Genomic DNA, 14833 nt, shown 5'->3' with positions numbered 1-14833 from the left:
GTTCCCCGGCCATAGTGTTCTTCTCTAGGGCACTTCCCCAGTTGGTTAACTCACCCCACTCCTGCACTTCTCCACCTGCAGTATGGAAGTCGCCCTCAAAGGGAAAAGAACCCACTCCTTGCTACTCTGGTACTTCTCTGTTTCGGTCCAACCACGATAAGGGTAGACTGCATTCCACCTCTGGCCTCTCTCCTTGAGAGGAAGAGCACCTGCAGGGTCCCACTCCCCTTGCAGGATCCCAGGGCCTCCCAGTCCACAGGCTAGGTACTTAAGCTGATTATATAGCTTGAGGTCCCTAATCCCCACCCTATACAGGAGAGAGCAGGGAAGTAAAGGGCCAAGACCTTTTCCCCTTATCCACAAATAAGAAAACCCCCAAATTATTAAGGAAACATACATACTTTTTCCCTAAAGCACATTAAACAAACTTACATCATGACTTACCCCTTAAGATGCCACCCAGTGGTCATTTCATGGTACTACATGACAACTGCATAATCCATATGTTAAGTCAGAACATGACGAGGGCAAGGTCGCCACACCCAAACGGTTTTCCACATTTCAATCCAGAAGGAAAAAAAAAAAAAAAAAAAAAACTAGAGGGAATTCCCAAGTGCACTGCCTCGTGAGCCCCTCAAATCTCTCCTACAGCTTAAGGGGCAGATTTTAAAAGCCTACGTGTGTAAATCCAGGTGGATTTACGCGCGCCAGGCCTATTTTCAAAAGGCCTGGTGGCGTGCGTAAAGCCCCGGGACTTGAAAAAATGGGTGGTCCGGCAGCGTGGCCAGAGGCCTCTCTTTGGCCGCTGGGCCTGGGGATCGCACGCCGGCACTTGGCCGGCACGTGCAAGTTACACCTGCCTCTGGCAGGCGTAACTTCTGGGATAAAGGTAGGGGTTATTTTTTTTTTCGGGCTGAGGGGTGGGACAGGTAGGGGAAGGGAGGGGAAGGTGGGGGGGTGGCCGGAGGGAAAGGGGAAAGCTATTGGGGATCCCCTAGGGCTCGGCACGCACAAGGTGCACTTGTGTGTACCCCTTTGTGCGCGCCGACCCCGGATTTTATAACATGCACACAGCTGCGCGCACATGTTATAAAATCGGGCGTACATTTGTGTGCGCTCAAATGTACCCCACGCGCGTAGGTTTAAAAATCCGGCCCTAAACCTTTAGCAAGGTAATCAAATCTCCAGGGAGGAGGGTGGGTAATAAGAGTGACTAATTAATTCTGCTGTCTATACAGAACCCTGTTTACAGACAAGTAAACTTGCTTTCTCTGTCAACAAGCAGGCATGAATAAGCCATTATAGGTGGGGAATTCCAAGCTGAAGGCTGTATAGCAGAGGCACTAACTAAGACAACCTGGCTTCACACCAAGTAGGTATGTGAATAGGCTGTACAGAACTGCCTGTCCAAAGTCACTGTCTCTTTGAGACAGGCTATTCAGACAGTAGTGGGACGTGAGTGTGTGCACAAATGACCAAGTAGCAGTTTGGCAAATGTCTTGAATAGAAGCAGCCCTAAGATGAGTCATTGAAGTCACTATAGCTCTTTGGGTCCAATGAAAAAAAAAGGTGCCGAGTGTTCAGCACCCGCTTTCCTAACACCCAGGTACCTCTCCTGGGGACGCCATGCAATATTTAAATTAGGAGTCACGCTGCCAAGGAGGCGCTAGGGTCGGCTGTCCATGGGTTAAGAAAACAGACACTGAATTTATTGGCATCCGTTTTCCTAACCGGTGCACAGTCACAGGTTAGGGAAATGGATGCCGGTTAACTGAGTGTCCATTTCCCTCACCTGTTCCTCCAACTTAATATTGTTACAATATTAAGTCTGAGGATGTAGAGAAAAAGAGTATTTTCTATTTTTCTGTACAACATTTTGGGCTGTTCAGAAATTAATGCCTGCTCTGGGCAGGCGTTAATTTACATTTGATGAGCGCTATTAGTTTTGCTGCACGTTGGACGCATGTTGTGGACGCATTAATCCCTTTATAGCATAAGGGGCTGTGGACACACGTCCAAAAGGTGCGTCCGACTGTAGGTTAAATAGTGCGCTAGGCTGAGCGCACTGTATTGCATTGGCCCCTTTGTGCAACAGTGTGTTATACAGGCTGCTAGCCAATTGGACAGAGTCCCAAATAACTAGGATCAAAGGAGAGGAATAGATAAGAAGCTTGATGGTAAGGTTGAGTCCTTTTTAGCAGAGCTTAATTTGTGAGGGAACAGCCTGGAACAGAGTTCTGCCATTTCTTTTCAGACTTAGAGGCAGAGCAACAGGTATGCTCTACTCCAGTCTCTCCCCTCCAGGCGGCCTACAGGAAAGAGGGCAGGGGGTAAGCCTGGAGCAGACACATCAGAGAACAGCCACATTGCACCTTAAACCAGGCCTGCCCTCCTATTCTGCAGGGAAGAGAAGGGAGGGGGTGTGATTCTGAAGCAGACACTGCAGAGCGAAAAACAGACACAAAACTCTGTTGAATAAGCACAAGTTTGAAACCTGTGAGCAGCAGAGACAATAATAAAGACTTCAATCCTGGTGGCTGGCACTACTGCTCACAAGTTTTGAACTTGTGTTAATTCAGTCCTTTTTTGTCTGTTACCCAGAGTTTAATTTCTGGCAGAATGAACCAGGAGTATTCTGACACTTATTTTCCAGGACCTGATGAAGTGGAATAGAGTTGACAGTGTAAATCTGTTGTGGACTCCCCTGCAGAAATGCAGTGTGAAGAATACAATTTGTGTGTGTGTGTGTAAGTGTAAGAGAGAGAAAGTGTGTGTGGGGGAGAGAGAGCGAGCTCACACTGGGTTCTGGTCCCAGATTTGGTGGGATAAAGGCTGACAAAGCTATCCCATTGGCTTCAAAGGCCTCAGTGGAGGCTCTGCATGTGCAGATGAGTCAGAGGAACCACATACAGTGCAGCAGCCATGTGTCCGAGAAGGACGCTCGGTTCTGCTGAAAGATACCTTTCCAGGCTCATAAGCAATGTGGCTCCTTCAACAGCGAGAGACACCTTCTCTTGAAGCAAATGTATCCAAACATCTATGAAGTGAATTCTTAATGCCCAAACTAGGTTTGACTTGGCAAAGCTGAAAGGAAACCCTGTGGCTGGAGGAGCCATATATTCAAGAGACCAGAACTCCTGACAGCCAGTCCTGCAGGTATGGGAACATGCAGACTCCCTGCCGATAAAGTCTTGCTGCCACTACTGCAAGGTATTTTGTGAATACCTTCCAAGCCATAGAAAGACTAAAAGGGAGCACAATGTATTGGTAGTGTGCATCCTTCACCATGAGCTTGAGAGGAGAATGGAGATATGTGAATATGCGTCCTTCAGATCCAGAGCACACATCCAATCTCTCAGTTATAGAATGAAAGGGAGAATTGCCTGGAGAGATTTCATCATGAACCTTTCCCACACCAACAAATGGTTTGGTATACAATAAGTCCACTGTAGGCTTTAAGCCTCCCCCAACTTCTTGGAGGATCAGGAAATGCCTGGAGTATAATCCCTGGCCACATGCCTAAGAGGGTACAGTTTGACTGCCCAGGGCAGTCAAACTGCCCAGGGCAGTCAAACTGAAGAAGCAACTCCACTTCTAACAGCAGCTGGACAGATTGAGAAGGGTCGGAGCTGAAGATTGAAGTCTGCTGGGTCAGAGAAGGGCGACAGAAGCATGCGGTAACCATACATCATAATTTTTAGGACTCACTATTCCAGGAGGATGGACTGGACCCTTCCCCCCACCTTCAAACACTGGTCTTGGGCTTAGGCTGCATCTGCTGATGCCTTTCCCTCTGCTGACCTCAGTTGGCCAACTGCTGCTGTTGAAGAGTGGGAGGAACCTGATGATGCTGAAAAGTGCAGAAGAGGCTCCTTTGAAAGAATAGACACTAATAGGAGAGATACTGGCACTACAGCAAGCAGGTGGTGATCTTAACACTATGTAACCACTAACACAAAGGAATTCACAAGGATTGGGAACAAATCTGACAGTGGTCTAGCCCAGTAGTTCTCAACCTTTTTTTGGCCGGGACCCACCTGATAGATGGTTCTCACATGCGTGACACACTAAGCATGTGACCATCACGGGGCTAAATGGAGATATGCACTCTGCATCCACAGGAAATCCCCTCAACCCCTAGCAATGAGCATAGAGCAGATCTAGAGCATTAATTACCCTGTACAACTCGCCATACAAAAAAGATATTCTGGTTCTGATGACATCCCAGGAAAGCAAAACAAACTCCTTTTACTACCAGGCAAAATAGCCTTCCTTATGAAAAGACAGTAATTTACCACTAATGCATATCCTATTGAGAAAACACAACAAATAAGATTGATACAAATGCCTAGATGCTAGTTAAATACCTCACCTCTGTCACGCACCCTTCACCAAGTACAGAAAAACCACAAATTATAAATATGGAGACAGAAACTGGAATGGAAAACCAAAAAAGCCACTCTGCATGCAGTGTGAACCTAGAGAAATGGAAAGAGAAATATAGCACCTAACAAATTCTCAGGATTTGCAATAATGCACACAAACTAACCAGCACAAAGTTACACCTGTATTATGGAACGCACTAAAACAGATGTACCTACAAATGTCGGAAAAAAAAAACCCCTTTAAATAAATAAAAAAAAGTAACAATCCTATCTAAGAAATACAACTATTAAACTAGGCCCTAAACCAGAGCTTTCCAAACTTTTCATGTTGGTGACACACTTTTTAGACAAACATAATTTCGGGACACAGTAATTCATCTACTAGCAAACCAGAGGTTAAAGGTTAAATGAACAAAATGTATTTTGACAATTTACGTATGTTTCCTTAAATATATACATAATAAAATGTTTCACGACACAACCTATCTTGTGAAAACCTTTCATTTATATTAAAAATATATAATATTCCAAGATTAATGTTATAATTTATGAGTAACAATAATAAAACAAAGTTATTGTGTTATTCAGTTTACCTCTTTAATGAGATATATGAGCTTGATGGACACAGCTTTTGAATATTTGATGTTAATAAAAAAGTCCAAAAGGTCTTCTGCGTAATTTTAAAAAGCTGGCCAGTTTCACACTATAAAATTATTGATAGCCTCATTCAACTAATTCTATATGGCTATGAGAGTGAAGTCTGGAATTTATAGGAAGGGACAGAATGTCAATATAAATCCTGCACCTCCAGTTCTGTAACTCTCTGCATCCACTGAAATTCCCCCAAACAATGGAGCTTGGATGTTTCCCTTACAGCTCATCATACTAAAAGATATTTTCAAATTCTGGTGTCACCTCACAGTAACAGCAGCACAAACACCTTCCACTGCCAGGCACATTGTGAACTAACACAAAACCCCGCAAAAAAGACACTCAAAATCTGTACTGCAATCCCATCATAACGTAACAGTAATAACACCAAGGACTCAAACAACAATAACCCTACCTGTGAAAAAGCAAAGGTAAATATTAACTGGGTCCTAGAATACCAATATACCACCTACTGAGGAAACAAAACAAACCAGATTGCTATAGATCCCTATGCTAGCAGAATCTCTCATCATGGTCACACACACAGAGCAGAGACAGACCCTCACCAAATACAGACTACAAAATAAAGGAGCACAAATTAGACAAAAACTGAAATGGAAATCCCAAGAAGCCAGACTCTCTGTAACAATGGAAAAACAGAACCACCATTCCTCATAAAACATAAAATCAAGAAACATAAAGCATCAGTTATAATAGTAAAACCATACTAATAAAAGAATATTTTAAAACTATTGATAAATAGAATTTCTATTAATTAAAATCATAAACATTTTTTACAATTTCCCAAACACCAATAAAATATTTCAAAACAGCCCATATATCAAATAACACCCAATAATTAAAACTAATAAGGATTTTAAAAAGCCCCTGCTGTCCATACTTTGGAGCTCTTGATTTCCAGTCACCCTGATATTGTCGAGGATTAGGAGGTTATCCTCTCTCTCTCACACATACTCTCACATGTCCATTCTCTCTCACACATACACTGTCACATACATACACATTCATGCTCTTATATCCACCATAACCTCTCGCTCTCACAAACACTGACACACTCTCAGGCTCTAAGACACTCTCTTCCCCTCCACAGACACCCCCCACACAAACTCTTACTCCCCTGGATTTTCTCATACACACTCATGCTCTCACTCTCTCTGGCTCCCTCACATACACCCACACACACATATACCCAGGCAAGTTCCCAATCATCCTCATACAAACACACACACCCAGGCAAGCTCCCAGTCATTCTCACACACTGAAACTGACCCCCAGGCAGGCTCCCATTCATTTTCATACCACTCCCTCACCATCCCCCAGGCAGGCACACATTCATTCTCACACAGACCCCCAGGCAGGCACCAATTCATTCTCACACACACACCCATACACCACACACAGGCAGGCACCTCTTCTCACACATACAAACCCCAGGAAGACACCCATACATTCTCATACACAGACACACCCTCAGGCAGGCACCCATGCATTCACACGCACTCTACGGGCCCTCAGCTTCTCTCTTACCTCTGGGCCTCCTCTTCACGGGTCGCTGCAGGATGGGCTCTGCAGCGGCCGCCCTGCTCTTCTTGGGCCGATCCGCGGCAACGGCGGTCCTGCTCTTCTCCGGCCGATCCGCGGCAGCGGCGGCCCTGCTCTTCTCCGGCCGATCCGCGGTGGGGACCCTGCTACCGGGCCTCCTCCTCCTCTTCTCAGCTGGCAGCAACAACGCTGCTCCTCTTCTGCACGTGGCCGACGCTCCTCCCCCTTCCTGCCCGTGCGGCTCCTTCAATATTTTTCTTCCGGGGCCGCATGGGCAGGAAGGAGAAGGAGCACCTGCACGTTTAGACGTCACCTTTTTCTTCTGGCTGTGGTGACGTGAGCTCCACCACGGCCTTGCCGATCTTCCTGCCGGCACGGAGCACAGTGATTCTTCAGTACTAAGCCGCCAGTGGGATGAGGTCCACCAGCGGCCGCATTGGCTCCCACTTGCCGGTGTGTCACGTGCACCGGGCTTGCGCGACACACCGGCACACCTCAGGCGACACAGTAAAGTGTCGCGACACACACTTTGGAAAGCTCTGCCCTAAACACTAATACATTTCCTATTGGGAAAACAGAATAAGCCAAGCTGCTATAGAGCACCACACAGAAATAATTGTAAAGCTATACTAAAAATGTTACAAAACAGCTGCTGAACAGAATAATATCCAACAATTAAAGCTCATAAAAATTATTAAAACATGTCCAAATATCAATAAAATATTTCAAAACAGCAGACATCGCATAAAACCCAATAAATAAAATGGCAGTCAATCAAGAAAAATAAATTTAAAAAGCCACCTTTACTTACCCTCTCCAGCAACTCTCCTACTCCTTTCCCTTCCAGGCCAATAGCACTTACCAGAAGCAGCAACCGCTGCTAAAGCTCTGTCCTTACAGTTCTCTTCCTTAGCGGCCACAACCAGTCACACACACACACACTTCCAATTAGACCCCATGACCAATCTCGGTCTCTCTCACACCAGTCATCTTCCTGACCAGTCTCTCTCTCAATCACACTAATGGTTTCTTATATACAAGCTCTCAATCACACACAAATGCTCTCGCACCCATTCACACCAGCTCTTACCCAGGCTTCCATTCACACACAAGCTCTCGCCCAAGCACCCATTCACACCAGCTCTCACCCAGGCTTCAATTCACACCCACACACACAAGCTCTCACCCATGCATCCATTCACACCCACACACACACAAGCTCTCACCCATGCATCCATTCACACCCACACACACACAAGCTCTCACCCATGCATCCATTCACACCCATAGACACAAGCTCTCACCCATGCATTCATTCACACCAGCTCTCACCCAGGCTTCCATTCACACCCACAAGCTCTCACCCAGGTTTCCATTCACACCCACTGCCACAAGCTCTCACCCAGGTTTCCATTCACACCCACTGCCACAAGCTCTCACCCAGGCTTCCATTCATACCCACAGCCACAAGCTCTCATCCAAGCACCCATTCACACCCAGACACAAACTCTCACTTAGGCACCCATTCACACCCACAGACACAAACTCTCACCCAAGCACCCATTCACACCAGCTCTCACCCAAGCACCCATTCACACCCACAAGCTCTCACCCAAGCACCCATTCACACCAGCTCTCACCAAGGCACCCATTCACACACAGACTGATATAATTCAGAACTTTGGGTCAGAACTTTGGCTCATTCAGCCAGTCCCAGAATCCTCAGCTGGCTGATTCACACTGACACTGCTGAAATATTGTGAACTTCTGACCACCTCAGATTCAAGAATGTGGAAGATCTGGGAAACTTGTATGCTCTGCAAAGCCTATAATTAAAGGCCAGGTGGGCATCAATGGCAATATTTAAATCATAATACAAGGAAGCTTGGTTCTCACGAAACCAAAATACAAGCTTGTGTCTCACAGATGCCTATCTCTACTAACAGGAGCCAGGTGAACGAAGATTCCCTAAGGTTACAGCTTTAATTAAAGTTCTGGCACCAGCAACAGAATTCAGGCCTACTATCTATTCAGAACACAGACCTACTATCTGTTTACACAACACAGAAGATCAAAAGGAGATCAGAAGAAACAAAGTGCATCAAAGCCATGTTGATAAAGGAACTTTTATGGTGGGAGATGGTGTTCAGGATAGACAAGTATAGGTTAGGACTTTGACAAACTGGTGAATGATTCTGTAACAAGCATTTTCTATGTATAGTTGAAGGTATAAAATGACAGTGTGTACGAGATATTACAAGACACAGTGTTGCTATGCCCATCTTGAAGGATAGCTACTGTTCTTCCAAAGATATGAAATAATAAATTTATACTTGTTCTAACTGAAATTCTGATTCATATCTTTGTTTGGAAACGTGCTGACAAGCGCCTTCTTAAAGTACAGAATATTATGTACAAGACACACCAGCTCTCACCCAGGCATCCATTCACACACAGACACACCCGCTCTCACCAAAAACGTATTCTTTCTTCATTGCAGGGATGGGCTCCAGTTCCGCCGTGGCTTTACTCCAGCAGGCCTTCTTTTTGCGCCACCACGGGAATGGGCTCCTGTGGTGGCCTCAGTCGGTCGGGTTTCCTCTTCGCTGCCACGGGCTGTGGCAGTCTTGCTTCATCAGGGTCGGGTTTCCTCTTCGCCACCACGGGGATGGGTTCCCTTGGTGACCTCGGTCGGGTTTCCTCTTCACCGCCATGGGCTGTGGCGGCCTTGCTTCGTCGGGGTCAGGTTTCCTCTTCGCTGCCACGGTCCTGTGGCAGCCTTGCTTCATCTGAGTTCGACACTTCTATTCATCCCACCCCAGCCCCGGGCATTCTGATGCCTGCCTCACTGGCCAATCAAAGGCTTCCTCCCTTCTTCCTACTCCCACTGGTAGGTAGAAGGTGTAGGAGGTTTCTGATTGGCCTGTGGGGGGCAGGCAGAATGAAGGAGGCTTCCCCTTGGGCAATGGGGGTAGGAAGAAAGGAGGCTTCCAATTGGCCCACGGGGGTTGGAAAAGGGAGAAGGGAAGTGCAACGGGCAGTGGGACACCGGGAGACGAGACACACCTGCCGGTGTTTGGTGACACACTAGTGTGTCGCGACACACCGGTTGAGAAGCGCTGGTCTAGCCGACCCGACCCTTTTTTTCTGTTCCCTAGCTCCATACAGTGCACCCGTAAAGAGCACATAGTGACCGAAGGCTGTGTCATTATCAGGCATAGCCATCACAAGGAACAGTTAGTATAACCCTTGGAAGCTTCCCACTGACAGGGAACTCAGATGGTAAGCTGTCAAAGGCAGGAACCTTTGGAGACCTTACCCCTCCCTATTGGATCCCTATTCTACTTAGACACTTGGGTGGTCCAACCAGGAACTCACTCATGTATGTAGGGGCTTGGCTGAAGGCCTATCAACCCATCTCAGAGACATCTCAGTGCACCAGCGATTTTGGTGCAGTAGCATTTGATGCTCTTTGTCACTAAGTAGCACACAACAGATGACACTGATTGACAGAGCTACAGCAGCACTACACATCAACCCAAAATCTGTATCAGTGCAGCCATGCTTGACCTTACTGTTGCTGGCACAGGTGGACCCATCACAACATCTGACACTAGCTCAGTGTCTGCTTTGCCACCAATGTCCATGCCATGGTGTGAACCATCATGAATTCTGCAGCAGTGTTTTGCAAAGATACCTGATGGTGCTTGCCACCCACTGCATACTTCACTTGCGCTGATTCCAGCAGCATTTGGCTGCCAGAGTTGCTAAGTGCTCAATGCCACTAGATGGCACAATATGGTGCCCCTAGTCAATGGAGCCCAATGGTGACTGATGCCACTTGGTGGCACCCAGCATTGGTGATATTCAATGGTGCCTGAACTGCATCCATGGTGCTCGACAGCAACAACTGTGCTCTGTAGTGTCTGGCACTGGATGGTGCGCAGTACCCGCCACCTGAAGGGCTCCAACATCTGCTGGCCTCCACACCCAGTGGCTATGACTACCAGTGCTCTGGCAGTTGGCTGTGTACGGGCATCTGATGTCAGGATTTGGCACTATTGGTGCATCAGCAATGCTGACTACCCATGCTCAGGCTCTCCCACTCCACCAGGGAGAGTGCCCTGCCACACAATGCTGGGGAGGCTATAACATCCAGGGCACTGGAGGTGAAGATTAGCTTGGACCCGTGAAGACTAGTGTGGTTCCCAGGAGCATGAAGAGAGTGAGCTCTCTCCCCCACAGGAATGTTCCTTCATCTGGTGCCCCCCCCCTCCCGCCATCCCGCACAGCACAAGGAGCTGGGGGTAACTGATCCTGGAATCCTTTGCTATCTGAGCCTCCATCAATGCCCTGCAGCTAGACTAAATTTCATGGAGCTCCTGCTTGGGTGGGAACTCAGGCAAGTCTCCAGGCTAGAGGCCTAGCCTGATCACATCTGTCTGCAGGTTCCATGAAACATCAAAAGCAAAAAAACACACAAAGGCTGAGGAAATAATAAAAAACTTCTAAGCTGCCAGGCAGCATTATTTATTAATGTAAAAGAAACCTCTGACCAGCCTGCATTGGGCACTAGGTCTGTGCACCATGCAGCCAAGAGATAAAGTATAAAAAAGAAGAAAAACTGAAATATGCAAAAACCACCTAAAGGTACATGAGGGAAAAAACAAAACCTATAGCACCCTGCAAGAAAAAACTGGTTCTGCAGCTCCAAAAACGTTCACTGCAGGAGCCGTGAGAGAGAACAATCGTGATTCGGAGGCTCGGTGGAAACAAAATGAGACTGAGGGGTCCTGCCTGGGAGGAAGGGAGGTGGCTATAGCTGCATGTACTCAGCAGAACATGCTCAAAACTTCTAGAATTATGACATCAAAGTTCCGAGTTGGGCTCCATTGGATGACATCATCCATCTGTAAGGACTGCCATCCTGCTTGTCCTCAGGGAATGGGTAATTCATGTTTGCTTGGAGAGGATTCAGTAGGTATGACGGAAGTGTGTGTACCAAGTGACTAGGTCAGGAACCAGGACTTTAGGAAAAGGCTGAAGGTAACTGAAATCACACAGATAACAAGGGAAGGAAGACTGGTGTGGTTTAGACACATGAAAAGAAGAGATGAAAGTTACATAGGTAGAAAGGTACTAGAGATGCCGGCACAGGGGCAAAGGCTCAGAGGAAGACCATAAAAGATGTGAATCAACACTGTTCACCAGTGTATCAAGGCTCACATCTCAAGCAAAAGAACCACACTTGTCTGGGTAGCATAGTAGAGTGGCTAGGCGTGTAGACCTTAAATGAGCGGGCATTGCACAGAAGGAAAAGAATATTCACACTATCTCCTTAAGCCGACTGAAGAGGAAGCAGTTAAGGAAGCTTCCTGCCAGCATCTGATCCCACTAGAATATTTTCATGCACATGTTAAATTGAAATATGCAGGTCTGCATGTGAAAGACTTTTAGCCTCAGGTTAAGGAATTGTTCTAACAGACAAATTTGTTCTAACAGACAAATTTGTATTTTGAGCTGCTTATAAAGGGAGCCTGCCTGGCTGGCAGCCACCGAAACATAACCTGAAAATTCAATGTACAAGTACCTTCCTACCTGGAAGACTAAAGGTTCCTCCAATATGCACATGGTCATTATTAGTATTATTTTCACTTCTGAAGTATGTCTTATGACAGGGGTCGGGAACCTTTTTGGCTGAGAGAGCCATGAATGCCACATATTTTAAAATGTAATTCCGTGAGAGCCATACTAACTACAACCCCCCCCCCTCCTGACCCCCCCCCCCCCCAAGACCTACCAAATTAATTTACTACAACCCCCGACCCTCCTGACCCCCCCAAAGACCTGCCAACAGTCCCTGGTGGTCCAGCAGGGGTCCAGGAGCGATCTCCTGGACTTGGGCTGTTGGCTGCCAGTAGTCAAAATGGCGCTGACGGCCCTTTGCCCTCACTATCAGGTCTATCCAGTAAAGTGCGGCCGCGTTTACCCCGCTCCTAACCCGCGTTAGCCCTTCCTGCGATCCCCAATCCCCTTTAACCTACTCTTACCGCGTCCTTAAATCCCCGGGCAACCCCTTCCGCACGCGGCATGTATATTGCATGTAAAAGATCGAATTAGCTATTCCCTACCATCCAGTAACGCGTGCCCCAACTATCGCTATTTTACCCTGCCGTTTTGCTGCGCGTTTAACCTGCTAACTTACCGCCTACCCTTACCCCTGCGTTAGAGGCAGGGGTAAAGGTAGGTGGCAAACTTTCCCCCAGCCCCCGCTCTCCTGCCCTGGCCGCGTCCATGGGTGCTGGTCTCCGGGGCAGCCCCAGTCCTCTCCCCTCCTCCCGAAGCAAAAAAAAAAAAAAAAAGCGAAAAAAAAAGTAGCAAGAGAGCGAGGGGAGAGAGGACGGGCAATCCTACGCTCGGGATTGGCAGTCCCCTCTCCCCTCCTCCCGAAGCAGGGCGCGAAAAGCAGCCTTGCTCCGGGAGGAGGGGAGAGGGGACTGGCAGTGTAAAGCGACGAAGCGACTTACTTTTTGCAGCCCCTCTCCGGACATCGGCGAGGACGACCGTGGCTCCCCTCTCCTGCCTCCAGCTGCCCGCGAAGATGGACGCCTGCACGGGCGAAAGCGGCCCCCGTTCGTGCAATTGGGCCGCTCAAGACGTGACGTCACGACTTTTGGCGTCACAGCATGTGACGTCACTTCTTGAGCGGCCCAATTGCACGAACGGGGGCCGCTTTCGCCCGTGCAGGCGTCCATCTTCGCGGGCAGCTGGAGGCAGGAGAGGGGAGCCGCGGTCGTCCTCGCCGATGTCCGGAGAGGGGCTGCAAAAAGTAAGTCGCTTCGTCGCTTTACACTGCCAGTCCCCTCTCCCCTCCTCCCGGAGCAAGGCTGCTTTTCGCGCCCTGCTTCGGGAGGAGGGGAGAGGGGACTGCCAATCCCGAGCGTAGGATTGCCAGTCCTCTCTCCCCTCGCTCTCTTGCTACTTTTTTTTTTTTTTTTCGTTTTTTCCGCTTTGGTTGCTTGCTTCGGAAGGAGGGGAGAGAGGGCTGACAATCTCGAGCATTGGAGAACTGTCCACTTCCTGGTACCTGTCATTTCAAATGTCATTTGAAATGACAGATACCAGCGTGGCCGTGAGCGTTAGGCCCGCGCACCCAGGTTTCTGTATAGGCGCTCTATACAGTAAAATGAGTTGCGCGGGCCTAACGATTCACGGACGCTTCTTAGACGCAGCTTGCATTTGCAAGCTATTTACATACAGGATCGAGCGGTAGGTGAGCTGCACTATGCGTGCGGCAACGCAGCTCTTCCTACCGCTCGTTACTGGATTGACCTGTATGTCACTGGGGTCGACCAATGGCGGCGGTGTAGCCCCTGTGACATAGTAAGGGCAAAGGGCCGTCAACGCCATTTTGATTACTGGTAGCCGACGGCCCTTTGCCCTTACTATGTCACAGGGGCTACCGCCGCCACTGGTCGACCCCAGTGACATAGTGAGGGCAAAGGGCCGTCGGCGCCATTTTGACTACTGGCAGCCGACAGCCCAAGTCCAGGAGATTGCTCCCGGACCACTCCTGGACCCCCGCTGGACCACCAGGGACTTTTGGCAGGTCTTGGGGGGTCAGGAGGGTGGGGGTTGTAGTAAATTAATTTGAGATCTTGGGGGGCGGCAGGAGGGGGGGGGGTTGTTAGATTTTTACCTTTTTATTAAAGATTTGTCTGCGAGCCAGAAGCAGCCATCAAAAGAGCCACATCTGGCTCGCGAGCCATAGGTTCCCGACTCCTGTCTTATGATTTCCAAGACTGATTTAATAAAAATATTGAAAAGTGAAATGTTTATTTAAAACAAACTTACAGTAAATCACGTAATAAATTTTCAGCTCTGTTTATAATTTTGCTGAACTCCGAAGACCTGTGACTCATTTCTGTATCCGGAAAAGAAAAAGTAACATGTGATAAAGGGTTGCAGTTTCAGCTACAGAACAATTCTAAAAGACACCAAATGTAATACAGTGTCCTAGCATGAATAGTACTTATCTTGTTAACAGGCCATTTCCATCTAACAAACTAAAGAGATCAGCTAGCTTGCAATGCAAGTCTACGATATACAGCAATATAAAAGACGGAGTGTTGAATCAACAAAGGATAAAATTTGCTTTCAATTTTCAAATGTCTTCCTCTGCAACTATGGGGTGTAGTTTTGGGTAACTGCAGCAAACAGGATACAAAAAGCTT

The 14833-nt window shown here is 47.7% G+C and overlaps 1 protein-coding gene across 1 annotated transcript in view; it reads right to left on the bottom strand.

Moving 5' to 3' along the window:
- The window catches only part of PSAT1 (phosphoserine aminotransferase 1), a 101458-nt gene that overhangs the window by 71939 nt on the left and 14686 nt on the right, over positions 1 to 14833 (bottom strand). The window contains exon 3 of the mRNA XM_029615727.1: positions 14454 to 14523. Coding sequence (XP_029471587.1) covers positions 14454 to 14523 — 70 coding nt within the window. The remainder of the gene's footprint in view (positions 1 to 14453; positions 14524 to 14833) is intronic.

The sequence above is a fragment of the Rhinatrema bivittatum genome, chromosome 9 (assembly GCF_901001135.1).
Source record: "Rhinatrema bivittatum chromosome 9, aRhiBiv1.1, whole genome shotgun sequence".
In the NCBI taxonomy this organism is placed as follows: domain Eukaryota; kingdom Metazoa; phylum Chordata; class Amphibia; order Gymnophiona; family Rhinatrematidae; genus Rhinatrema; species Rhinatrema bivittatum.
Note: the sequence above shows the minus strand (reverse complement) of the source record. Positions and strands in the feature narration are given on the sequence as shown.